The sequence below is a fragment of the Aotus nancymaae genome, unplaced genomic scaffold (assembly GCF_030222135.1).
Source record: "Aotus nancymaae isolate 86718 unplaced genomic scaffold, 86718_ANA_hifiasm-v0.15.2.pri h1tg000072l, whole genome shotgun sequence".
NCBI classification, from domain to species: Eukaryota; Metazoa; Chordata; class Mammalia; order Primates; family Aotidae; genus Aotus; species Aotus nancymaae.
In genome coordinates this window covers 3,731,715-3,755,660 of record NW_026988487.1, presented here as the reverse complement: position 1 = coordinate 3,755,660, position 23,946 = coordinate 3,731,715, and the positions used below count along the sequence as shown (strand labels likewise).

The following is a 23,946-nucleotide window of genomic DNA, read 5'->3' as shown; positions in this document are numbered from 1 at the left end:
TCAATTTCTCCCAGTGTTAACATCTTGCAGAGCTATAATACAATATTATAGCCGGGATGTTGATACTGATAATAGTTAAGACACACAACCATTGCCTTGCCCCCATCTTATTTCAGTGACTCTCAGTTTGGGTTTCTTTGAGACACAATAATCTAATCCTACGAAAAAATGCAGGAGGGCGCAGTGGCTCACTCCTGTAATCCCAGCACTTTGGGAGGCCGAGGTGGGTAAATCACCTGAGGTCAGGAATTCAAGACCAGCCTGGCCAACATGGTGAAACTCTGTCTCTACTAAAATACAAAAGCCAGGCGTGGTGGTGGGCGACTGTAATCAGAGCTACTCAGGACGCTGAGGCAGGAGAATCACTTGAACCCAGGAGGTGGAGGTTACAGTCAGCAGAGATTGTGCCACTGCACTCTAGCCTGGGTAACAGAGTGAGACTCCATCTCAAAATTAAAAATATATATATTTTTTAAAAATGCAGGTGAGAATCACGAACTCCCATCCCACAGGTAAAGAAGCTGAAGTGCCAAGTGGTCAAATGGCTCACATGGCTGATGAACACCTGAGCCAGGAGCAGAGGACCCGGTGCAACTGCCTCAGCTTACAGCCATGCCTGCGCACTCCCCGCCCTCAGATCTGGGAGAAAGGAGTGGGCGTAGGTGATTCCTGTTCCTTCTGGTTTGGAATTTATCTCCTGTCTGATCATCAGAGATAATACAGCCTCAATTTTATTTTTCCGCAATTTCTGCTAACTGATTCCAAGAAACTGAGACTAGGGTAGGGCAGGGCTGAGTTGGAAACAGGCGGCTCTTCCAAGGAATTAAGAGTTCTACAAACTCATCAATGCAATGTAGGAACCACCCATCACTTCGAAAGAGGGAGCACAACAAACCAATTCTCCTTCCTTACCGCATCCCAAATGTCCGGGCATACAGGTGGCCACTTCTCTCTCTCTCTTTCTTCCTTTCTTTCTTTTCCTTCCTTCCTTCCTCTTTCTTTCTTTCTTTCTCTCTCACTTTCTCTCTTTCTTTCTCTTGAGACAGAGTCTTGCCCTATTGCCCAGGGGCAGTGGCAGCATGATCTCAGCTCACTGCAACCTCCGTCTCCCAGGTTTAAGCAATTCTCCTGCCTCAGCCTTCCGAGTAGCTGGGGTTACAGGCACACAACACAACACTGGCTAATTTTTGTATTTTTTTTTAGTAGAGACAGGGTTTCACCATGTTGGTCAGGCTGGTCTTGAACTCCTGACCTCATGATCTGCCTGCCTTGGCCTCCCAAAGTTCTGGGATTACCGGCGTGAGCCACCGTGCCTGGCCCATTTCTTTCTTTCTTTCTTTTTTTTAAATTTTATTTTAAGTTCTGGGATACATATGTAGAACATGTGGGTTTGTTACATAGGTAAACGTTTGCCATGGTGGTTTGCTGCACCTATCAACCTGTCACCTAGGTATTAAGCCCTGCATGCATTAGCAATTTATCCTGTTGCTCTCCCTCCCCCTGCCCCACCCTCTGAGCCACCACTTCTTTTTCTATTCTTTCATTTTGTTTTGAGACTTACTCTGTCACCCAGGCTGTAGTGCAGTGGCACAATTACTGCTCACTGGCACAGTGGCTCACGCCTGTAATCCAAGCACTTTGGCTTAAGAGAGCTGTGCCATTGCACTCTAGCCTGGGTGACAAGAGCAAAACTCTGTCTCAAAAAACAAACATCAAAAAACAAAATAACAAATGTTGACCAGGCGCGGTGGCTCATGCCTGTAATCCCAGCACTTTGGGAGGCAGAGGTGGGCGGATCGTGAGGTCAGGAGATGGTGACCATCCTGGCCAACAGAGTGAAACCCCATTTCTACTAAAAATACAAAAATTAGCTGGGTGTGGTTGCGCATGCCTGTAATCCCAGCTACTCAGGAGGCTGAGGCAGGAGAATCTCCTGAACCACGGAGTCGGAGGTTGCTATGAGCCAAGACTGCGCCACTGCACTCCAGCCTGGTGACAGAGCAAGACTCTGACTCAAAAAAAAAAAAAATGTTGGCAAGCATGGGAGTATATTGCCAGTGGGAACGTAAAATGATTCAGCTGCCTGGAAAATAGTGTGGTGGTTCTTCAAAAAATTAAATGTAGAATTAGCATACAACCCAGCAATTCCACTCCTAGTTATAATATATGCCCAAAAGAACTGAAAACATGTGTTCAAACAAAAACTCAGGCCAGGCACAGTAGTTCATGCCTGTAAGCCCAGTACTCTCGGAGGCCGAGGTGGGAGGATTGCTTGAGCCCAGGAATTTGAGACTAGCCTGAGAAACATAGTGGGATTCCACCTCTACAAAAAATTTTAAAAATCAGCTGGGCATGGTGGTGCGCATCTGTTGTCCCAGCTACTCTGGAGGCCTAGGTAGAAGGATCACTTGAGTCTGAGAGGTTGCGGCTACAGCAAGCTACTACACTTTGACCTGGGTGATAGAGTGAGACTCCGTCTCAAAAAAAAAATGAACAAAAACCTGTACATGAATGTTTACAGCAACACTATACACAATACCCAAAAGGTGGAAACGAACCAAATGTCCAGCAAAGATGAATGGATAAACAAACTGTGGTATATCCATCTAAACAATGGAATCGATTATTGGGATTACAGGGGTCATCTGGGTATGGAACATCAGGCCTGCCAGAGTGGAGACTTAGATCTAAGCTCGTGGGTTTAAAACCTGAAGTTCATTGCCAGGACTTATGATGGCACAGGAAGGGAATGTGAAAGGCACATTCGGGACCCTAAAAAGAGTCCTCACCATGGAGGGACTCACTGAGGACATTAAGCGTAGGTGGTACTATGAGAAGCCATGCTGACAGTGACAGCAGGAGAGCTATGAAACCTGCCAGCAAATCCACAACATGGAAATGGCTCACAGGATCAACTTTTTTTTGAGACAGAGTGTCACTCTATCTCCCAGACTAGAGTGCAGTGGTGTGATCTCTGCTCACTGCAGCCTCCACTTCCTGGGTTCAAGCGACTCTCCCACTTCAGCCTCCTGAGTAGCTGAGATTACAGGCATGTGCCACCATGCCTAATTAAATTTTTGTGTTTTTTGGTAGAGATGGGGTTTCACCGTGTTGGCCAGGCTGGTCTCAAACTCTTGACCTCAAGTGATCCACCTGCTTCGGCCTCCCAATGTGTTGGTGGTATGAGCCACCACTCCTGGCCTGGATCAACTTCTTGATGTCAAAGAATTGGACGGATCTGCAGCAGGGTTGCTGTGGCCTGTGGACAGGACGCCCAGTATGGAAACCCTCAGCCAGCTGGGCGTGGTGGCTCACGCCAATAATTCCAGCACTTTGGGAGGCTGAGGCAGGTGGACCACAAGGTCAGGAGTTCGAGACCAGCCTGACCAACATGGTGAAACCCTGTTTCTACTAAAAATAGAAAAATTAGCTGGGTGTGGTGGTGTGTGCCTGTAATCCCAGCTACTCAGGAGGCTGAGGCAGGAGAATCGCTTGAACTCAGGAGGCAGAGATTGCAGTGAGCTGAGATCATGCCACTGCACTCCAGCCTGGGTGATCGAGTGAGACTCCATCTCAAAAAAAAAAAAATTATACTGTACTACTGTATTTTTACTATAGCTTTTCTACGTTTAGATATGTTCAGATACACGAATACTTACAATGGCCTACAGGATTCGGGACAGTGACGTGCTGTACAGGTTTGCAGCCTAGGAGCAACCGGCTCTACCACTAGCTTAGGTGTGTAGTAGACGCTACCATCTAGCCTTGTGTAAATGCTCTTGATGATGTCTGCACAATGACAAAATCGCCCGAAGTATTTCTCAGAATGTGTTCCCGTGGTTAAGCATCGCATGACTGTACAGATAAACCCAAGAATTTGACAGACACTTTGAGACCTTGGGCTGTGGCAGGGCTACACTCTGTCTGAGTGCTTCTCTGAAGATTGAGAGCTCAGGCTGAGCTAAGTCCACACCCAATTAACCTTTGAGCTAATTTCCACAGCTTCACCCAACTCTGGTACACCCTCTAGCATGGTCAAGCCATCTAGCGGAGGATCTAGTGGAGAATCTCTTCTCTAAAGGTAGCCTCAAGCTTCAGCTAGACTTTACTTCCCACAGAGGCTTGCTTTCATCCTAAGTGAGCAATTAGACTTTAATAATTGGACTCTAACAGATTGGAACTCCCTCACTATGTGGCTAAGGGACCTCCTCTATTGAGTGTATCTGTTTTTTTTTTTTTTTTTTTTTGAGACGAAGTTTCGCTCTTGTTACCCAGGCTGGAGTGCAATGGCGCGATCTCGGCTCACCGCAACCTCAGCCTCCTGGTTCAGGCAATTCTCCTCCCTCAGCCTCCTGAGTAGCTGGGATTACAGGCACGCGCCACCATGCCCAGCTAAGTTTTTTTTGTATTTTTAGTAGAGATGGGGTTTCACCATGTTGACCAGGATGGTCTCGATCTCTTGACCTCGTGATCCACCCGCCTCGGCCTCCCAAAGTGCTGGGATTACAGGCGTGAGCCACCGGAGTGTATTTGTTTTTTTATTCTCCCCGCTTTAAGAACGTGAACAACAACAACAACAAAATCTCTTTGTATGGCAATAAACCAAGTGATTCATGAAATCATACTTTGATCATCTCATTATTATTATTATTGTTATTATTTTGAGATAGAGTCTCACTCTGTGGCTCAGTCTGGAGTGCAGTGGCATGATCTCACCTTACTATAACCTCTGTCTCTCGGGCTCAAGAGATCCTCCTGTTTCAGCTCCCTCGAGTATCTGGGACTATAAGCGGGCACCACCATAGCCGGATAATTTTTGTATTTTTGGTAGAGACAGGGCTTATGATGGATGGCATATAGCCATGTTGCCCAGGCTGTTCTTGAACTCCTGGGCTCAAGTGATCTACCTGTCTCAACGTCCCAAAGTGCTGGGATTACAAGAGTGAGCCACCACTCCTGGCCATCCTTATTTTAATCATACAAGACAGTATGATTCCATATGTATGAAATGTCCAGAATAGTCAATTCTATAAAGACAGAAAGCAGATTAAGTGGTTGCTTAGGGCAGAGAGATAATAGCTACAAGGGCATAGGGTAACTCTGTGCAGTGATGAAAATGTTCTACAGTTGACTATAGTGATGTTTATACATATCTGTGAATATACTATAAGCCATTGAATGTACACTTAAAAAATAATGCACATAATCTACTCCTAGGCATATAGCCAACAGAAATCAAACATGTGCTCACCAAAAGACAGGTATTAGGATATTTGTATCATTTCCAATGTGGAAACTACCCAAATGTCCATCAACAACGGAATGGTGACTTATTTGTAATTATACAGTAATGACAGCAAAGGAACTATGATTACACCCAGAAATGTGAATGAATCTCATAAAAATAATGTTCAATGAAAGAAGGCAGATTTTAAAAGGTATATTGTCTAATTCCATTTATATGTACAAAATAGGCAAAACTAATTTATGCTATTAGAAGTCAGGAGAGTGGTCAGGTGGTGAGGGTCAGTGACTTAAAGAGGTCATGAGGGAACTCCTGGTTTCTGGTCATGTTCTGTGTCTTGATTTGAGTGCTGGTTATGTGGGTGTATTCAGTTTATCAAAAGTGCATCAAGTGGGCCTTAAAATATGTGTACTTTTCTGGCTAGGTATGGTGGCTCACACCTGTGATCCCAGTACTTTGGGAGGCCGAGGCGGGTGGGTCACTTGAGGTCAGGAGTTCAAGACCAATCTGACCAACATGGTGAAACCCCGTCTCTACTAAAAATACAAAATTTAGCCAGGCATGGTGGTATGTGCCTGTAATCCCAGGTACTCGGGAGGCTGAGGCAGGAGAATTGCTTGAACTCGGGAGGCAGAGATCGCAGTGAGCTAAGATTGTCTCAAAAAAAAAAAAACAAAAACACTATACTTTTCTGAATCTGTCATATACTTCAATACGTGGTTTAAAAACTTTTTAGGGCTTAAGCTACTGCCAATATAGTCATAATTAATAAACTAAATTTACAAGATTGTAGCATCTATTTAACATTCTGTCAGAAAGATAAAAGCAGCACATAGCATGTCTGTGCAAAATACATACATTAATAAATAAAGCTGGGCAAGCCAAGAAAACACTTCTGTTCATGATATCTGTCTTAGAAATTACTCAAGAAAATAAACAGTCCTATTGAATGTCCCAGGCTTTTCCTTCCTGAGGATGTGTTCTCTGGACAGTCACAGTACAATCTGACTGTTAGCGCTGCCAACCTGTTTCAGACATGGATGAATGCTCTACGGGTTCAGGAGCATAGAGCAGCTGATGACACAGAGTTGCTCATTTAGAGTATGGCTTACTGAACGCAAGGCTCTAGCAAGATCCAGAGGGAAGCTTTACAATGTAATTTTTTGCAATGTATTTTTTTTCTTTCTTTTTTTTTTTTTTGGAGACAAAGTCTTACTCTGTCGCCTAGGCTGGAGTGCAGTGGCGTGATCTCGGCTCACTGCAACCTCCGCCTCCTAGGTTCAGGTGATTCTCGTGCCTCAGCCTCCCATGTAGCTGGGATTACAGGTACCTGCCACCACGCCCAGCTAATTTTTGTATTCTTAGTAGAGTTTTTTTTTTTTTTTAAGATGGAGTTTTGCTCTTGTTGCCCAAGCTGAAGTGCAATGGCACGATCTCAGCTCACCACAACCTCCTTCTCCTGGGTTCAAGCGATTCTCCTGCCTCAGACTCCCGAGTAGCTGGGACTACAGGCATGTGCCACCACATCCGGCTAATTTTTGTATTTTTAGTAGAGACGGGGTTTCTCCATGTTGGTCAGGCTGGTCTCGAACTCCTGACCTCAGGTGATCCACCTGCCTTGGCTTCCCAAAGTGCTGGGATTACAGGTGTGAGCCACTGCACCTGGCTAGTAGAGTTTTTTTAGCAGGTTTTTTTTTTCCCCCATCAGTAATGCTAGAAGTTGCTATTCTAAGTCTTCTATCCACCACTAATTTAAGATAACTCTGCTGTGTTGTGTTATTTCATACTAGTTTATTTAGGGGTTCAATTTTCACTCCTTGATAGATTTTAGGTATTTCTCATAGGCTTCTTAACTCATAATTTCATCTAGTGCTGAAGGGTTACTCAGTGTCATCTTGATCAGCCAACCATCTTCATAATAAAATTTGTTTACAAGTCCTGGATTTTCTGCAAGAGCTTCATTAATTTCAGGTACTTCTCCTGATAAAGGAGAATAGAGTTCACTAGCAGCTTTCACACTTTCCAAAGCACCAAACTCATCTTGTTTGTTCAATTTTGTCCCAACTTCAAGCAGACTACAGTAAACAACATCTCCCAATGCTTCCTGTGCAAAATTGCTGATTCCCACTGTTCCAATACCATTTTCTGTTGTTATTCATTCATGTTTCTCTATGAATTTACACACTGAGAGCAGAGCCAGTCCCGTGCACAGTGTCCGGATGACGCCAGCCCCCAGCTGCCAGGCCCTCAGCAGGCAGGGCGCGGCAGGTGCCGGGACTGCACACAGGCTACAGAGCACAGCCCGCATGCTCAGACTACTCGCATTGCCATGTTCACAGCATAATATGTGTGTGTGTATATATAAATATATATATTTATTTATATTTGTATGTAAAATATATATATATATATTTTAAAAGATGGGGTCTTGCCCTGAAAGCCTAGGCTGGAGTGCAGTGGCATGATCACAGCTCACTGTACCCTCGACCTCCCAATTTCAAGCGATCCTCCTATCCCAGCCTCCTGAGTAGCTGGGACCACAGGCATGCACCAGCAGACCTGAATAATTAAAAAAAAATTTTTTTTGGTAAGAGTCAGAGTGTTTCCCTATATTGCCCAAGCTAGTCTTGACCTCCTGAGCTCAAGCAATCTTCCTGCCTTGGCCTCCCAAAGTGTTGGGATTACAGGTGTGAGCCACCATGCCCAGCCTGTAGACACTTTTAATGACAAGTCAAAAATGTAATGATTCTGCTTTATGGAAAAGATAAGCACTCTCAGAGGGGAAGGCAGAGATGGGTAAATTGCAGGGTATCTAAAAAGAAGAGAAAAAAAACACTGAGTATCTCCTCTGCAATGCAATCATACAGGTTTTCGAGGCACATTGTCCCAGCAATTTGCAGGAGATACGGACTTTTATTTTGGTTTTAAAGATGGAGCACATTGAGATGGAAACGTTAAGCAACTGGTCCAAGCCACTGCTAAAAAGCTTGATCAACAGCCTCACATAAGTCAGGCATGGTGGCTCATGCCTGTAATCCCAGTACTTTGGGAGGCCAAGGTGGGAGGATTGCCTGAGTCCAGGAGTTCACGACCAGCCTGAGCAATGCAGTAAGATCCTGTCTCTAACAAAAATTAAAAAATTAGCCAGGGGTAGTGGCATGCACCTGTGGTCTCAACTACTCAGGAGGCTGAGGCAGGAGGATAACTTGAGCCCAGGACTTAAAGGTTGCAGTAAGCTATGATCATGCCACAGCACTCCAGCCTGGGCAAGAGTGAGCCCCAGTCTCTTAAAAACAAAAAAGCCACATTATCATTGCAAACACTTTTTCACTAAAACAGACCAAGTGACACTTATACACAGAAGACAATAATGACCAAACTGCCACAAAGTCACAGAAGATGGAAGACAAATGACCAGTAAAATATGGATATTATGATGCCTGCAACTTATTTTCAAATGGTGGCAAAAGTGTGTGTGTGTGTGTGTGTGAGAGAGAGAGAGAGAAAGTGTGGGAGCTGTGTGTGTGTGTGTGTGTGTGTGTGTTTACAGAGAGAAAGTGTGGGGGCTGAGGAAGATATCTGATTTTTTAACGGCTTATATTTCTTTTCTTTTTTTTTTTTTTTTTTTGACACAGAATCTCACTGAGTCGCCCAGGATGGAGTACAGTGGCACCATCTCGGCTCACCGCAACGTCTGCCTCCCCAGTTCAAACCATTCTCCTGCCTCAGCCTCCCGAGTAGCTGGGACTACAGGCATGCACCATCACACCTAGCTAATTTTTTTGTGTTTTTAGTAAAGATGGGGTTTTGCCATGTTGGCCAGGCTAGTCTCAAACTCCTGTCCTCAAGTGATCCGCCCACCCAAAGTGCTGATTACAGGTGTGAGCCACCGTGCCCAACCAGTGGCTGATATTTCAAAGTCATTTCCTTTTGATCATTTATCTAAATTATTATACTACCAGGGCCAAAAAGCTGCTATCGCAAAAATCATACACACACACACACACACACACACATATAAAATAATTCAACCTGTCTGATACTGTAATAAACGACACATTATGAGAAGAGAAAATAGAATAAATCAGTAATCCTCTACCCAAACCAAAGATTGCTGTCTTTCTAGAGGAGTCTAAGTTTAATTTCAAATTTCCATGATAGGCATTTTTGTCAAAGAATAGGCAGTACTAGAAAGCAGTTGCATCTATAAGAGTTCATTCTTATAACCCCCATAAGTTCGTGTTTGTGCTGGCTTTATGCAGTCAGTGGGAGAGGTTATTTTAGGATACGCTACAGCATTAGATTATCATGCTGCATTCAATAGGGCCTAAATAAAGCTCCCCAAGTAGAGAAGATTAATAAAAGAGCTATGAATTTCAACATAAAAACAAGAGTTACTGATTATACGGAATGTTGGCAAGGATGTGAAGAAATATACTGGAGTGTAAATTGGTATGAGATTTTTAGAAGACAGTAAGTACAGAAGCAGGAAGCCTAAGAAACTTACACTTCAGCATGCCTCCCAACCTGGCCCCTGCCTACCACCCTGGTGCTGGGAGTTCCTGGAAACTGGAGAGGGAATGCTGGCTGCAAATCAAGAAGCATTTATCTGTCAGCATTTCTGACAAATTGCTTAAAGAGAGCTCAAAAGAGAATCTTCAAGCTCCAAGCAATTTGTAGCAAATTCTTTTCTTATTCCAAATCAATCTTCAGTTTGCACAGAATCTGCTACTTAAGGGTTTTTTATTCTTGTTTAGAAAGAGGGCATCCCAAACTGTGCTAGCTTCAGAACCTGTAAATCTGGATCCCTTCTGATTTGATAATATCTATTAACATTTTTAATATGCATACCTTTTGAAAACCTGGCAATTCTGCTTCTAGGGATCTATTCTGAAAAAACAAACCAACAGACCTAAAAAATGCCTAAAGGTATGAATAGAGACATTAATTGCTGCTTAGCAAAGAACTGGGAAAAAACTATTCCTATGAGTAAGAGATTAGATAACTAAATTAGAGAGCATATACAATACAACACTATGTCATTAAAAAATGAAGATGTGGCCAGGCAAATGGCTCACAGCCTATAATTCCACCACTTTGGGATGCCAAGGCAGGCAAATCGCTTGAATTCAGGAGCTCAGGTCAGCCTGAACAACATATTGAGACCGCATCTCTACAAAAAAACAAATAGCTACATGTGGTCCCAGCTGTTCGAGAGACTGAGGCAGGAGGTTCGCTTGAGCCTAATAGGTCAAGGCTGCAGTAAGCCATGAATGTGCTACTGCATGCCAGCCTGGGTGACAGAGAAAGACCCTCTCTCTAAAACAAAACTCAACTAAAAGGCCGGAGTGGTGGCTCATGCCTGTAATCCCAGCACTTTGGGAGGCTGAGGCAGGAGGATCACTTGATTCCAGTAGTTTGAGATCAGCCTGGGCAATATGGTAGATCCTGTCTCTACAAAAAAAAAAAAAAAAAAAAAAGTTTCATCTTGTTTTGTTTTTGTGGACAGAGTTTCACTCTTGTCATTCAGGCTGGAATGCAGTGGTATGATCTCAGCTCACTGCGACCTCTGCCTCTGGGGTTCAAATGATTCTCCTGCCTCACCCTCCTGAATAGCTGGGACTACAGGTGTGCACCAGCACACCAGGCTAATTTTTGTATTTTTAGTAGAAACAGGGTTTTGCCATGTTGGCCAGGCTGGTCTTGAACTCCTGACCTCAGGTGATCCACCCGCCTCGGCCTCCCAAAGTGCTGGGATTACAGGTGTGAGCCACCTGGCCCAGTCAAAAAATGTTTTTAATTAGCCAGGCATGGGGGTGGCTGCTTATGTCCCAGCTAGTTGAGAGGCTAAGGCAGGACAATTGCTTGAACCCACAAAGTCAAGGCTGCAGTAAGCCATGATTATGCCACTGCACTCCAGCTTGGGAGACAGAGTAAGGTCCTATCTCAAAAAGAATAATAAAATAAAATAAAATAAAATAAAATAAAATAAAATAAAATAAAAAGGAGACATATATTTAGAGACATGGAAAATGTCTAATGTACTGTGGGTGAAAAAGCAGATTTCAGAAAAATGGGAGCTGATGTTTATTGCTGTGTCCTCATGCCAGCTCTCTTCTAAAGACCCTGCATGCCTAATCTACTGTGATCTTCAAAACCACTCCCTGACCAAGATACAGACCCATTTTACAGATGAGGCAATGAGGCTCCAAGAAATGCAGCGCCTCCCTCAAAGCCACAGAGCGTGTAAACAGCCAACCTGGAATTAAAACCCAGGACTGTCTGGCTCCCAAGACCCCAATGCAATACAAGTCTTTTAAGACTGTGACTTAAAAGGACCTCCAGGCAGGCATGGTGGCTCATGCCTGTAAGCTCAGCACTTTGGGAAGCCAAGGCCGGTGGATTGCTTGAGACCAGAAATTCGAGACCAGCCTGGGCAACATGGTGAAACCCCATCCCTACAAACAACACAAAAAATACTTAACTGGATGTGCTGATGCATACCTGTGGTCCCAGCTACTGGGAAGGCTAAGTTGGGAGGATCACCTGAGCCTGGCGAGCTCGAGACTGCAATGGGCAGAGATGGTGCCACTGCACTCCAGCCTGGGTGTCTCATATGATTCTCACGTTACTCTTGAACCATTTCTTTTTAAGGGTAAAGAAACAAGAGGTTCATTTTCCTAAGGTTCTGACCCTGATAGGTGGCAAATCTGGACGCTTTTCCGGGTGCACTGCTCTTTACTCTGCAGCCCCTCCTCAGCCTGCCCTGTGGGCCCTTACAGACATGAGCCACCACGCCTGGCCTTTAGTTTAGTTTTGTTTCAAGCACCGCTGGCATGAACCTGCTGACGGGGAGCCCTCTGAGTGCCTCCGGCCCCTGGGGAATCCCTCCTGGGACAGCCCCTTCAACAGCTGCCCCCACTAGGCCTTCCGCTTGGCAGCCCTTGAGCACACACCTACTCTTCCACAATCTCCTTATGGTGTCTGTTTTCCTTTCCTGCCTGTTCTCTCATTGTTCTGCTCTTGTGAGCCAGCTCACCTCTCCTGGCACCAACCCATAGTGGCTCTGCGCCCTACCAGTGCAGCCACCTGGTCGGACACACATGGAAAGCCTCCTGCCCCAGCTTTAGCCCTGCCCAGCCCAGCCTTGCCTACCAGCAGGAACTGAGTAATAAACACGAGCCGGCTGGTTCAGGGTAATGCAGGTGAAATAGCAGTGGCATTCTGTGACACTCAGGACTGGCAACTAAAGTCAGGGGCTAAAGGTCACTGTGGATTGCATAGTTCTGACACAGCCTGGTAGAGACCATGGGCACATGTCGTGGTGCACACCTGTGGTTGTGGGAGCCCTGGTTAGCAGGGAGGGAGCCCTGGCTGGCAGGGAGGCTTGCAAATGCCTGTGCAAACAGATCTTCAATGGAGAATCTACGAGAAGAAGCTGTTTGTTTGCCTCCCGTTACATATTACCTGCTAGGTGGAGGTTCTTGGAATCTGGACCAGAGGTTTACAGGTGGACGCTGCCCCTTCTAGGGACTGGAATTGCCTCAGGCCCTGGGAAAGGCCTCTTCAGAAGCCACTGGGGAGGGAGGATCAAGGACTCAGAATCTTGACTTGTAAAAGGCCCAGAGAACTGCAGAACAGCCCCAAGCTTAGGCCACCCCCTGCTTCCTGGGGAGGGTGCCATACTAGCTAGCCGCCAGTGAGGCTTTCAAAATGAAATTGAACGGCCGGGCGTGGTGGCTCACACCTGTAGTCTCAGCACTTTGGGAGGCTGAGGTGGGTGGATCACCTGAGGTCAGGAGTTTGAGATCAGGCTGGGCAATATGGCAAAACCCCGTCTCTACTGAAGACACAAAAATTAGCTGGGTGTGGTCGCATGCGCCTGTAATCCCGGCTGCTTGGGAGGCTGAGGCAGGAGAATCACTTGAACCCGAGAGGCGGAGGTTGCAGTGAGCTGAGATCACCCCATTGCACTCCAGCCTAGGCAAGAGTGAAAGCCCGTCTCGGAAAAAAAACAAAAAAACAAAAAAACAACTAACTTTGAGTAAGTTTCACATTTTATAGAAGCAAAAATAAAATGAATCACAGACTTAAGTGTAAAATGAAAAACTTAAAAAAAATTATAAAATCTTCTGGTTCTAGAGCTAGGCAAAAAGTTCTAAGACTTGACATCAAATGCATGATCCATTAAAAACAAACAACAAAGAAACCCACTGAGAGCTGGGTGCAGTGGCATGCACCTGTAGTCCCAGCTACTTGGGAGGCTGAGGCAGGAGGACTGCCTGAACTTGGGAGTTGGAGACCAGCCTGGGCAACATAATGAGACCCCATCTGAAAAAAAACCCCACTAAACTCGACTTTATAAACTAGACTTTATCATAATTAAAAAAAAAATTGCTCTATGTCACATCTGTAAAGTAATCCCAGCACTTTGTGAGGCTGACATGGGAAAAACACTTGAGCCTGGGAGTTGAAGACCAACCTGGGCAACACAGCGGAACCCCATCTCTATGAAAAAATTTAAAAATTAGCTGGGTTTTGCAGCATGTACCCATAGTCCCAGCTACTTGGGGGGCTGAGGCAGGAGGATCACTTGAGCCTGGGAGGTTGAGGCCGCACTGAGCCATGGTTGTACCACTGCACTCCAGCTGTGGGGTCACAGAGTGAGACTCTGTTTCAAAAAAAAAAAGGATTAGAAGAATTTTTGGTCAGCAAAAGACCCTATTAAGAGGATGAAAAAAAAGCTACAAAGTAGGAAAAAATGTTTGAAAGCCACATGTCTGACAAAGGAATAGTACTAGAATACATACAGAACTCTGAAACATTGAGCTGTTTAATATGTAACACTCGCTTTTGTGAATTTTTGTCAAGGTGAATGAGCTGCTCCTCCCAAGAGCCCTCCTTGGCTTTTGAGCAAAAAAAGCCGAACACAAAAGTGTACAGAATACACACGCTAGGATTCAAGAACAGACAAAATTAATCCATGGAGACAGAAATCAGAGCAGCAGTTGTCTCTGGCTGGGGAAGCGAATTGGCTGGAAAAGGGTACCAGAGAAATTTCTAGAACAGCATGGTCTATATGGTAGCTCTAGTCACGTGTGGCTATGGGGCACTCAAAATGTGGTTAATCTGAATTAAGATGTGCTGTATGCATTAAATATAATTTGAGTTGGAAGACTTTATGAAAAAAATGTAACATATCTCACTAGTAATTTTTCAAGGTTGATCATACGTTGAAATAATTTTGGCTGCACTAGGCTAAAAAATATATATCATTAAAATTAATGTCTCCAGCCAGGCATGGTGGCTCATTCCTGTAATTCTAACACTTTAGGAGGCTGAGGTGGGAAGAAGATCACTTGAGCCTAGGAGCTCAAGACCAGCCTGGACAACATAGTGAGATCCCATCTCTATAAAAAATTTTAAAAATAAATAAGTAAAATTAATATTTCCTATTTCTCTTTACTTTTTAAAGAAGGAAAACTGTAAAATTATATATGTGGCTCACATTATATTTCTACTGAACGGCCCTGTTTGGGAGTAATAAATGAATTCTATATCTTGGGATGTTGAGTAATAGACAGACATATTTGTTGAGATTCATTGAACTGTACGCTTAAGATTGCTGCAGTTTACTGTATGTAATTATACCATAAAGCCCTTTCTACCATTCACATAACCTCCCTGAGGAAGTACGAGATCTATGAAAAACACTGACTACAAAGAACAAACTACAAACGACTACAAAGAGTAGTAAGGGCTACAGTAAAGATTTTTTTTTTTTTTTTTGAGATGGAGTTTTGCTCTTTTGCCGAGGCTGGAGTGAAGTGGTGCTATCTCAGCTCACTGCAATCTCCACCCCCCAGGTTCAAGAGATTCTCTTGCCTCAGCCTCCTGAGTAGCTGGGATTACAGGCACATGCCACCACGCCCAACTCATTTTGGTATTTTTAGTAGAGATGGGGTTTTGCCATGTTGGCCAGGCTGGTCTTGAACTCCTGACCTCAGGTGATCCGCCCACCTCAGCCTCCCAAAGTGCTGGGATTACAGGCGTGAGACACCGTGCCTGGCTCAGCAAAGATTTTGAACAAGATACTCTATATTGGTGGGAGCTTCCATTCTCAGCATGTTGTTTTGTTATTATTATTATTTGAGACAGGCTCTCTGTCACCCAAGCTAGAGTGCGGTGGTATGATCAAGGCTCATTGCAGCCTCAATCTCTTGGGCTCAAGAGATCCTTCTACCTCAGCCTCCCAAGTAGCTGGAACCACAGGTGCATGCCACCACACCCAACTAATTTGTAAAAAGTATTGTCTGGGCTGGGCGTGGTGGTTCATCCTGTAATCCCAGCACTTTGAGAGGCTGAGGTGGGTGGATCACAAGGTCAGGAGTTCAGGACCAGCCTGGCCAAGACAGTGAAACCCTGTCTCTACTAAAAATACAAAAATTAGCTGGGCGTGATGGCAGGTGCCTGTAATCCAGCTACTCGGGAGGCTGAGGCAGAGAATTGCTTGAATTCGGGAGGCAGAGGTTGCAGTGAGCCGAGATCACGCCACTGCACTCCAGCCTGGGCAACAGAGCAAGACTCCACCTCAAAAAAAAAAAAAAAAAAAGTGGTTCATTTGAATCCAGACCTGCCTGCCTCCAAAGTTTCCATTTGTAGATTGAAGTAAAACAGAGGCTGTGCTCAGCAGCTCACACCTATAATCCTAGCACTTTAGGAGGCCAAGGCAGGAGGATCACTTGAGTGCTTGAGGCAGGAGTTTGAGACCAACTTGGGCAACACTGCATAACCCTCATCTCTACAAAAAATTTAAAAATATCCTCAATAACAGATGTCAAAAAAATTATCTGAGTATGGTGGCATTTGCCTATAGTCCTATTACAGAGGCTGAGATGGGAGGATGGCTTGAGCCCAGAAATTTGAGGTTATAGTCAGCTATGATCACACCGAGGTTCATAATGATTCAAGCACAAGTGAGATTTCTTTTTTTTTTTTTTTTTTTTTAGATGGAGTCTTGCTCTGTACCCAGGCTGGAGTACAGTAGCATGATCTCTGCTCACTGCAACCTCCACCTCCTGGGTTCTGCTCACTGCAACCTCTACCATCCGGGTTTAAGCAATTCTCCTGCCTCAGCCTCCTGAGTAGCTGGGACTACAAGTGCCTGCCACCACACCCTAATTTTTGTATTTTTAGTAGAGACAGGGTTTCACCATGTTGGCCAGGATGGTCTTGATCTCTTAACCTCATGATCTGCCCATCAGAGCCAAGGACTGGACATGTAGCTGGACGGAAGTCACCACCTTGGTGACCAGCTAGGAGAAAGAATTGGGTTCCAGGAAGAGGCTACCAAGGAGGGGATCCTCTCCTACCTTCAAAGCAGTCAGAATTCTCACTCAGACACCAGTCAAGGGTTTCCAGGGACCAGTCCTGCCTCAAAGGAAAGGCTGAGAAGAAGAGAAAGCTTTGCATGAGTGATGAGCTAACCAGGTCAGAGGTTAGGCAACATGTTGAGGTCATGCAGCCAACAGATAGAGGAGCCAGAGCTGTGTCATCTGGGACAGTCTAACCTCAAAGTCCTTGCCCTTTTCTATCAGGCAAAACCAGGATCTGATAAGTAATAGGCCTGGGAGTTGGGCAGCAGGAAAGCAGGCTGTGTGTGAGCAGATTGGAGAAAACAGGATAGAAGTCCAAGTGCATTCCTCACCATGGCACTTACAATGCCCAAGAGTGCTCACCTTGATTTATTTCCCCTCCCATGAGACTGCAAGTTCCTGGCAGGCTGAGGACTGAGTTCTGTAGCCTCTATATCCACAGCAGTCTAGGTGCACGACACAGAATGTGTTCTCAGGAATGTTTGCTGAAGGTTTCAGCCCTGACACTTCTTTTTTTATTTTATTTTTTATTTTTATTTATTTATTTTAAGATGGAGTTTTCCTCTTGTTGCCCAGGCTGGAGTGCAATGGTGCAATCTTGGCTCACTGCAACCTCTGCCACCCAGGTTCAAGCAATTATCCTGTCTCAGCCTCCAAAGTAACTGGGATTACAGGCATGTGCCACCATGCCCAGCTAATTTTGCATTTTTAATAGAGATGGGATTTCACCATGTTGGCCAGGCTGGTCTTGAACTCCTGACTTCAAGTGATTCACCTGCCTCAGCCTCCCAAAGTGCTAGGATTCCAGGCATGAGCCACCACACTCAGCCTTTATTTCTCTTTTTTTTTTGAGATGGAGTTTCGCTCTTGTTACCCAGGCTGGAGTGCAATGGCGCGATCTCTGCTCACCACAACCTCCGCCTCCTGGGTTCAGGCAATTCTCCTGCCTCAGCCTCCTGAGTAGCTGGGATTACAGGCACGTGCCACCATGCCCAACTAACTTTTTGTATTTTTTTAGTAGAGACGGGGTTTCACCATGTTGACCAGGATGGTCTCGATCTCTTGACCTCGTGATCCACCTGCCTCGGCCTCCCAAAGTGCTGGGATTACAGGTGTGAGCTACCGTGCCTGGCTCAGCCTTTATTTCTTCTTATTATTTATTTATATTTGAGACGGAGTCTCGCTCTGTCACCCAGGCTGGAGTGCAGTGGTGCAGTCTTGGCTCACTGCAACCTCCACCTCCCAGGTTTGAGCAATTCTCCTGCCTCAGCCACCCTAGTAGCTGGGATTACAGGCACATGCCACCATGCCTTGCTGATTTTTGTATTTTTAGTAGAGATGGGGTTTCACCATGTTGGCCAAACCGGTCTCCTGACTTCAAGTGATTTACCCAACTGGGCCTCCCAAAGTGCTGGGATTACAGGCATGAGCCACCCACTCAGCCTTTATTTTTATTTTTTGAATCTAGGTTTTGCTCTGCCACACAGGCTAGAGTGCAGTGGCATGATCATGGCCCAATGCAGCCTTGAACTCCTGGGCTCAGGTGATCCTACTGCTTCTTCCTTCCAAAGTGCTGAGATTACAGGCTTGAACCAGCATGTTTGGCCTGAGGCCTATGGCTTCTGAAGGGGAAAGTAGGAGAGAAATCAGGTAAAACCACCACAGCCAAAAAGGGTGCAAGCACAAGGGAGTGGAAGGAATGGCAAGCAGTTAGGCCAAACACTCAGAAAATCATCTCTCTGGACAAATGGGTCTTCTCTTGACACAGCAAAAAGAATTTCTTTGAAGCTTGGTGCTCTCAGAGGTCACAGGCCTGCAGCAGGTAAGTGACCTATTTTGTTTATAGACAAAAAAGTCAAAGGTCAGAAATGTTGCCAGGTGGCGGGACTTATTATTTATTTATTTGTTTGTTTTGTATTGGGCAGACTACTGAGCTAGAGTAGGCTGAGAGACTCCCCTGTGGCCTGATTTGGTATGATAAAATATGTACACTTTGAGGAGTAACTTTCCTTACAGTCCTCCCAGCCTGAGAGGGCACCCATGAGTCCAGGGGAGAGGATTAGCGACTAGGGGGTCAGGGGAGGGCTGAACTTGCCTAGGGAGACCCTAGGAAGTAGTGAGTGACTTCCCAGGCTCACTGGGAAGAGGACCGCACTGTCTTCACCTCAATCCCGTCTACTGACCAGCCTTCGTCCACTTAGTTTTCCGAGCAAATTAGGCAGAGTGATTGCATGCTTTCTAGCATTCAGGAACCAGCAAGTTCAAAACGTGTGATCTTGGATTCCAGCCAAAAAAGAGTCTGCATGTCCCTCCAACTCTTCCCACTTAGCCTTTTCCCAAACAAAAACAAATCTAGTTCTCTGAGACACAGCTTTGTTCCGGCTTCCTCTCCCTTTTCCATGTCCGGGTCCACACCCCATCTGATGTTGAAAGTGGTGTCCTGACCACAGACTTAGTATCTGGCCGAGCTGAGTGGTAGGACAGGCTCAGAGGTGCACAGGGCTCCCCGATGGTGGTGCTGAAGCTAACAGCGCTGATAGCATCGGTGGCGGCCTGCTCTCTGTGACTCATGCACTTTCACATTTGCAATTTCACGGGGTCCTCCCAGGGACTGGCCACGCACCGGGGAGGCAGCTTTACTTACTGTGCTGCTGCAGAGGCAGCGAAGCTACTGGGAACTCACATCCTCTATCTGCAGCTTCCATCCCACCCCTCGCACTGAGGACAGACGAAAATAGGCCCAGGAGTAGGTAGCAAAGAATGAAAGCTATGTTAGTCCGCAGCTGATAAGGAGAGAGGAGACTGCTAAGTTTAGCGGCCTGGGTCGGGGAGACTGGGGCTGATCCCCAAGTTTGCCCATGAAGGGACAAGTTTGCCCAGAACTCAGAGGCAGCGTCCTGGGGGTACAGCCCAGGCCTTGGCCCTTGCTCCTCCCCATCGGAATAGTCTCCTGAAAGCCCACACTCCTTGCCCTCTGTGCCCATAAAGGAGAGAATCGAGAGTCTTGGACCAGAACTCGAAGTCCCTGCAGCCCCCAGCTGAAGCCCCAGTCCATCAGGCCAAGCCAGCTTTTCCTATTGCCTAGGTGCTGGTGGGGGGCGGGGGAGGGGCGGGTACCTACCCCCCATTGCAGAGGTCCAGAGATGGGGCTTCCTAAGCTCGGCGGTACCCCCAAATTCCTCTACCGGAGAACTGCCCCGCCCCCTCTCTTCCCGGGGCCCCGTACCTGAGGGAGCGGACACCCTGCAACCTCGCTTCCTGCCAACTCCGAGAGAGGGCGGCCCGGGCCCCCAACACCCCCGGGCTCCCGGCGCACAGTCTCCCCAGGCGCAGCATCCCGACGTAGACAGCCATGATTCGCTTCGCCCTGCGTCCCGGCCGGAGTAAACTTTTAAAGTAAGCCGAGGCGGGGCGAGCGCGGAGGCGGGCGCGGAGCAGGCGGGGAGGCGGGGAGGGTGGCCTCTGCCTATGGGGTGCGGCGGACTCGGTCCCAGAGGGTGGGGCGTGGCGAGGCGCGGCGGTGGAGACTTAGCGCGGGGCCACCTTCCCCTCGAACCTTGCGGCCCTCCCCCTCCCACCCTCGAAGAATGGCCCTCGTTTCCTCTGGATCTGAAGGCCCCAGCTGCAGCCTGAGACAGATCTTCCTCGCGACCATCCTCAGGGGCCTGGACTTTAGGGGCGCAAAAGTTTGTTGATTTCCTAGAGGGAGAGCCAGCCGCACATCCGTGCGGGGCCAGATGGCAAGGTCAAGATCCTTCCATCCCCTACCACTTTAGCTCTCGGGTCACGTGCTGGCCCCGCTACTTGCGAGCCAGAGGCCAAAGGAGCAGGCGCGAAGCACCCTTGAGGCATGCCAACTGGAGCACAGGGCCCGCTGGTGTGGGGAGGCAGCCGTGACAAAGGGTGTCGATGGTGAGCCGCCACCGGGCCTGCTGGTGCCGGAGTTCCAGCCAAGGCCAGATTTCAGCTTCAGAAGAGACACCAGTTCGTACCCCATCTCACACGAGGCATCCTCCCCTCCCTCCCGGGCGCCTCTGCTTTGACCCTTCTGCACAGGGTTGGGGGCAGTGCACTCTAAAGTGGCCTCAGGGACTGGGACCTGTGTATTTCATCCTCCATCTGCCTGTCTTGGGGCCTGTGGCACAGTTCCCTGTGCTACCGCAGGTGTGAATAGAAAGCAACCCTATGCCCCTCCTTAGGGTTCCTGAGGCCCAGGGGTGGGTGGGGTACTAAGACCCGGGCAGATATGCAGGACAGAGAAGGTGATAGTCCCGCTCTAATCCTGGCTAGGAAAGGTGGTACTGGGCACCAAAGAGCAGCACAGTGTATATGTGTTCCAGGTCCGCATTGCCTCACCTAGCCATGGTCCTTCCTCTAGAGAAGGAGCTGGAGAAGAACAAGGGAAGGGCCCTGGCAGGGTGACCTCCCCTCTTCTGATGGGAGGAGATGAAGTAAACTACAGGGCAGAAGCGGTGGTTGGGGGTGGAGCCTGCCTTGACAGGACCTTTGCCCTTGTCTGGGAACTCTGGCTCCATTTTGGTCATGAGAAGGAGTTCACTCTGAGCCTCTTTATAATCTTGAGCGTGACCTCAAATCCCCCCTGGAGCCCCAGCTCCTAGGGAGGGTCCCCACATTTCAGTTTCTGTGGGGTTGGGGCAGGAAGAGACGGAGGAACAAAGAGATCATGTGAGGCTGGGCCTACAAGGACATGCCTTCCCAGTTAGACTGTCTCTGATAGCGGACCAGGTAATAGGGAGTGCTGGGGAATTCACAAGTCTGGAGTCCCAGCCCTGGCTGGCAGGCTCAGCCTCTAGCTTGCTGGGTGACCCTGGGTAAACTGTTGCCCCTCTCTGGGCCTATGAAGTGAGGGGTAGGTTCTGATCTTGTAGGTTTGTCCACTCTTCTGGCTAGTTTGAGAGTCAGTCCTAGAGCAGGAGACAAGTGAGTTCCTCCTTGAACTTAGCTCCAGCCTCGGCTTTTCAAGACACTGGGCTTTCCTGACGCACAGGCCGTGGAATCTTAGCCACCAATTTCAGGATGTTTTGTACATGCCAGGCTCTTCAGGGACATTTTCTCTGACCCTCAAAAACACCCTGCAAGGAACAGGCATGCTTGGAATGTGTCTTTGTTTTTTTGAATGAAGCAACTGAGTCCCAAAGAGGTTCAGCCTCTTAAACATAGGCCAAGGCTCAGCCCGTAGTCTCTTTGTGGCTTTGGGCAAGTCATGGGGCCTCTCCAGCCTCATTGTCTGTCAAATGGGGATAATAATACCAACTTCACACAGAGGGTTAGGGTAAGAATTGAGTAGGTGGCACAGCACTGATCGTTGGCCAGTTTACAGTGGTTGTTTTTTCTCCATCCTCTCCTTCCTCTCTTGTCTTCACGCTAAGACTTTCCTTTGTTAGGAATTGCAAACCTTTTTTAGGAGGGGGAATTATTTTCTTTCTGCAAAACCCTGGTAGGCACTGGTTCTGTGGATGGGGGGAGGGCTGGGAGAAAGTCAAGATGGCTGGTGGGGGAGTCCATGAATCATGCTGGGGGAATCCTGTCGACTCAGCATTCTTGGGCCAGTATAGGGAAGTGGGGAGCAGGGCACATGGCCCATTCAGGCCTTCCAGCTTTCCTTCCCTTTCCTTCCCTTTAACCAATTCAATTCCCCACGGCTCCCTGAGGGAGTTTCTACCTGAGCCATCACATCTCCTTTGTACTGCACATGACTTGCATGATTTATGGTCCTTGTAATTTGCCTCATGCCACTGGCTACCATGAGAAAGCCCTTATTCCCTCACCTTTGCCAATATCCTGCTTCTGAGCTCCAAAAGCAGGCTCAAAATGTAAACACCATTTATTGATTTTTTTTCATTCTTAACATCAACCTATGAATAAAGTCCAGAAGACCTAGTCACAGTTACAGAACAGAATGTAAATGTAATATCACTAGCCTTGGAAGTTACATCTGACAGTAGTTGAGAGGGAAGGGGCTCCGGGGGAGTATAAAATAAAAATAAAGGAGTATGTCATTATGTATAAAAATAATAATAAAACTATACCAGCAGGACTTGGGGAGGAGAGATGGGCGATAATCCCCACTTATCAAACAGAAAATCTAGAAATGGCAAAATAAATATGTTATTTAGAGGCAAGTAGCAGAAGATAAAACAAAATAGTTACAATAGTTCAAATGATTCTCTTTCGACTTAAATGGATATTTCACCATATATATGCAATACCTATATAAATATATATATATTCCCCAAAGAAATATATCTCCAAAGAAGATACACAGATGAGCAATTGCTCAACATCACCAGAAATTAGGGAAATGCAGATCAAAACCATCCTCACACCCATTAGGATGGCTATTAATTAAAAACAGCAACAGGCCAGGCACGGTGCCTCACAGCTATAATCCCAGCATTTTGGGAGGCCGAAGCGGGCAGATCACCTGAGGTTGGGAGTTCAAGACCAGCCTGACCAACAAGGAGAGACCTCGTCTTTACTAAAAATACAAAATTAGCCGGGCATAGTGGCCCATACCTGTAATCCCAGCTACTCAGGAGAATCACTTGAACCTAGGAGATGGAGATTGCAGTGTACTGAGATCATGCTGTTGCACTCCAGCCTGGGCAACAAGAGCAAAACTCCATCTCAAAACAACAACAACAACAACAGGCCGGGTGCAGGTGCTCATGCTTGTAATCCCAGCACTTTTGGAGGCCAAGGTGGACAGATCATTTGAGTCCAGGATTTTCAGACAGGCCTGGGCAATGAAGTGAGAAACTGTCTGTACAAAAAACAAAAATTACCCAAGTGTGTGGTGGTGTGTGGTTGAAGTGGAAGGATTGCTTGACCCTGAGAGGCCAAGGCTGCTGTGAGCTGAGATCACACCACTGCAATCCTGCCTGGGTGACTCAGCAAGACCCTGTCTCAAAAAAAAAAAAAAAAAAATACACACAAAAAACCCAGAAAATAACAAGTATTAGTGAGGATGTGGCGAGATTGAACATGTGTGCATTGGTGGTGGGAATGTAAAATGAGGCCACCACAATGGAAGACAGTATGGTGGTTCCTCAAAAAATTAAAAATGAGTTATATGATCCAGCAATTCTACTTCTGGGTATATACCCAAAATAATTCAAAGTAGGGACTCCAACAAACATTTGTGTACCAGTGTTCACAACAAAATTATTCCCAATAGCCAAAAGGCAGACACAACCCAAATATTCATCAATGAGTGAATGGATAAACAACTGTGGTATATTCATACAATAGAATACTATTCAGCCTTCAAAAAAGGAAGGAAATTCTGATACATGCTACAATCCA

At 46.6% G+C, this 23,946-nt stretch overlaps 1 protein-coding gene, 1 long non-coding RNA gene and 1 pseudogene across 3 annotated transcripts in view; all 3 read right to left on the bottom strand.

Annotated features, from left to right (window-relative positions):
• Positions 1–19,999, bottom strand: part of ACSF2 (acyl-CoA synthetase family member 2) — a 38,352-nt gene extending 18,353 nt beyond the window's left edge. For both annotated transcript variants that reach the window (XM_012463513.2, XM_021666802.2), the window contains exon 1: positions 19,847–19,999. In XM_012463513.2, the coding sequence (XP_012318936.1) occupies positions 19,847–19,974 (128 nt within the window). In that variant the 5' untranslated portion in view covers positions 19,975–19,999. The remainder of the gene's footprint in view (positions 1–19,846) is intronic.
• LOC135270964 (glycine cleavage system H protein, mitochondrial-like) lies at positions 4,233–10,702 on the bottom strand (annotated as a pseudogene).
• LOC135270965 (uncharacterized) lies at positions 18,030–19,832 on the bottom strand. The gene is made up of 2 exons (XR_010339120.1): positions 19,265–19,832; positions 18,030–18,242 (listed from the first exon to the last, which is right to left on the bottom strand). It is a non-coding gene; the product is annotated as an uncharacterized LOC135270965 (long non-coding RNA).
• Positions 20,000–23,946: the final 3,947 nt, after the last annotated feature.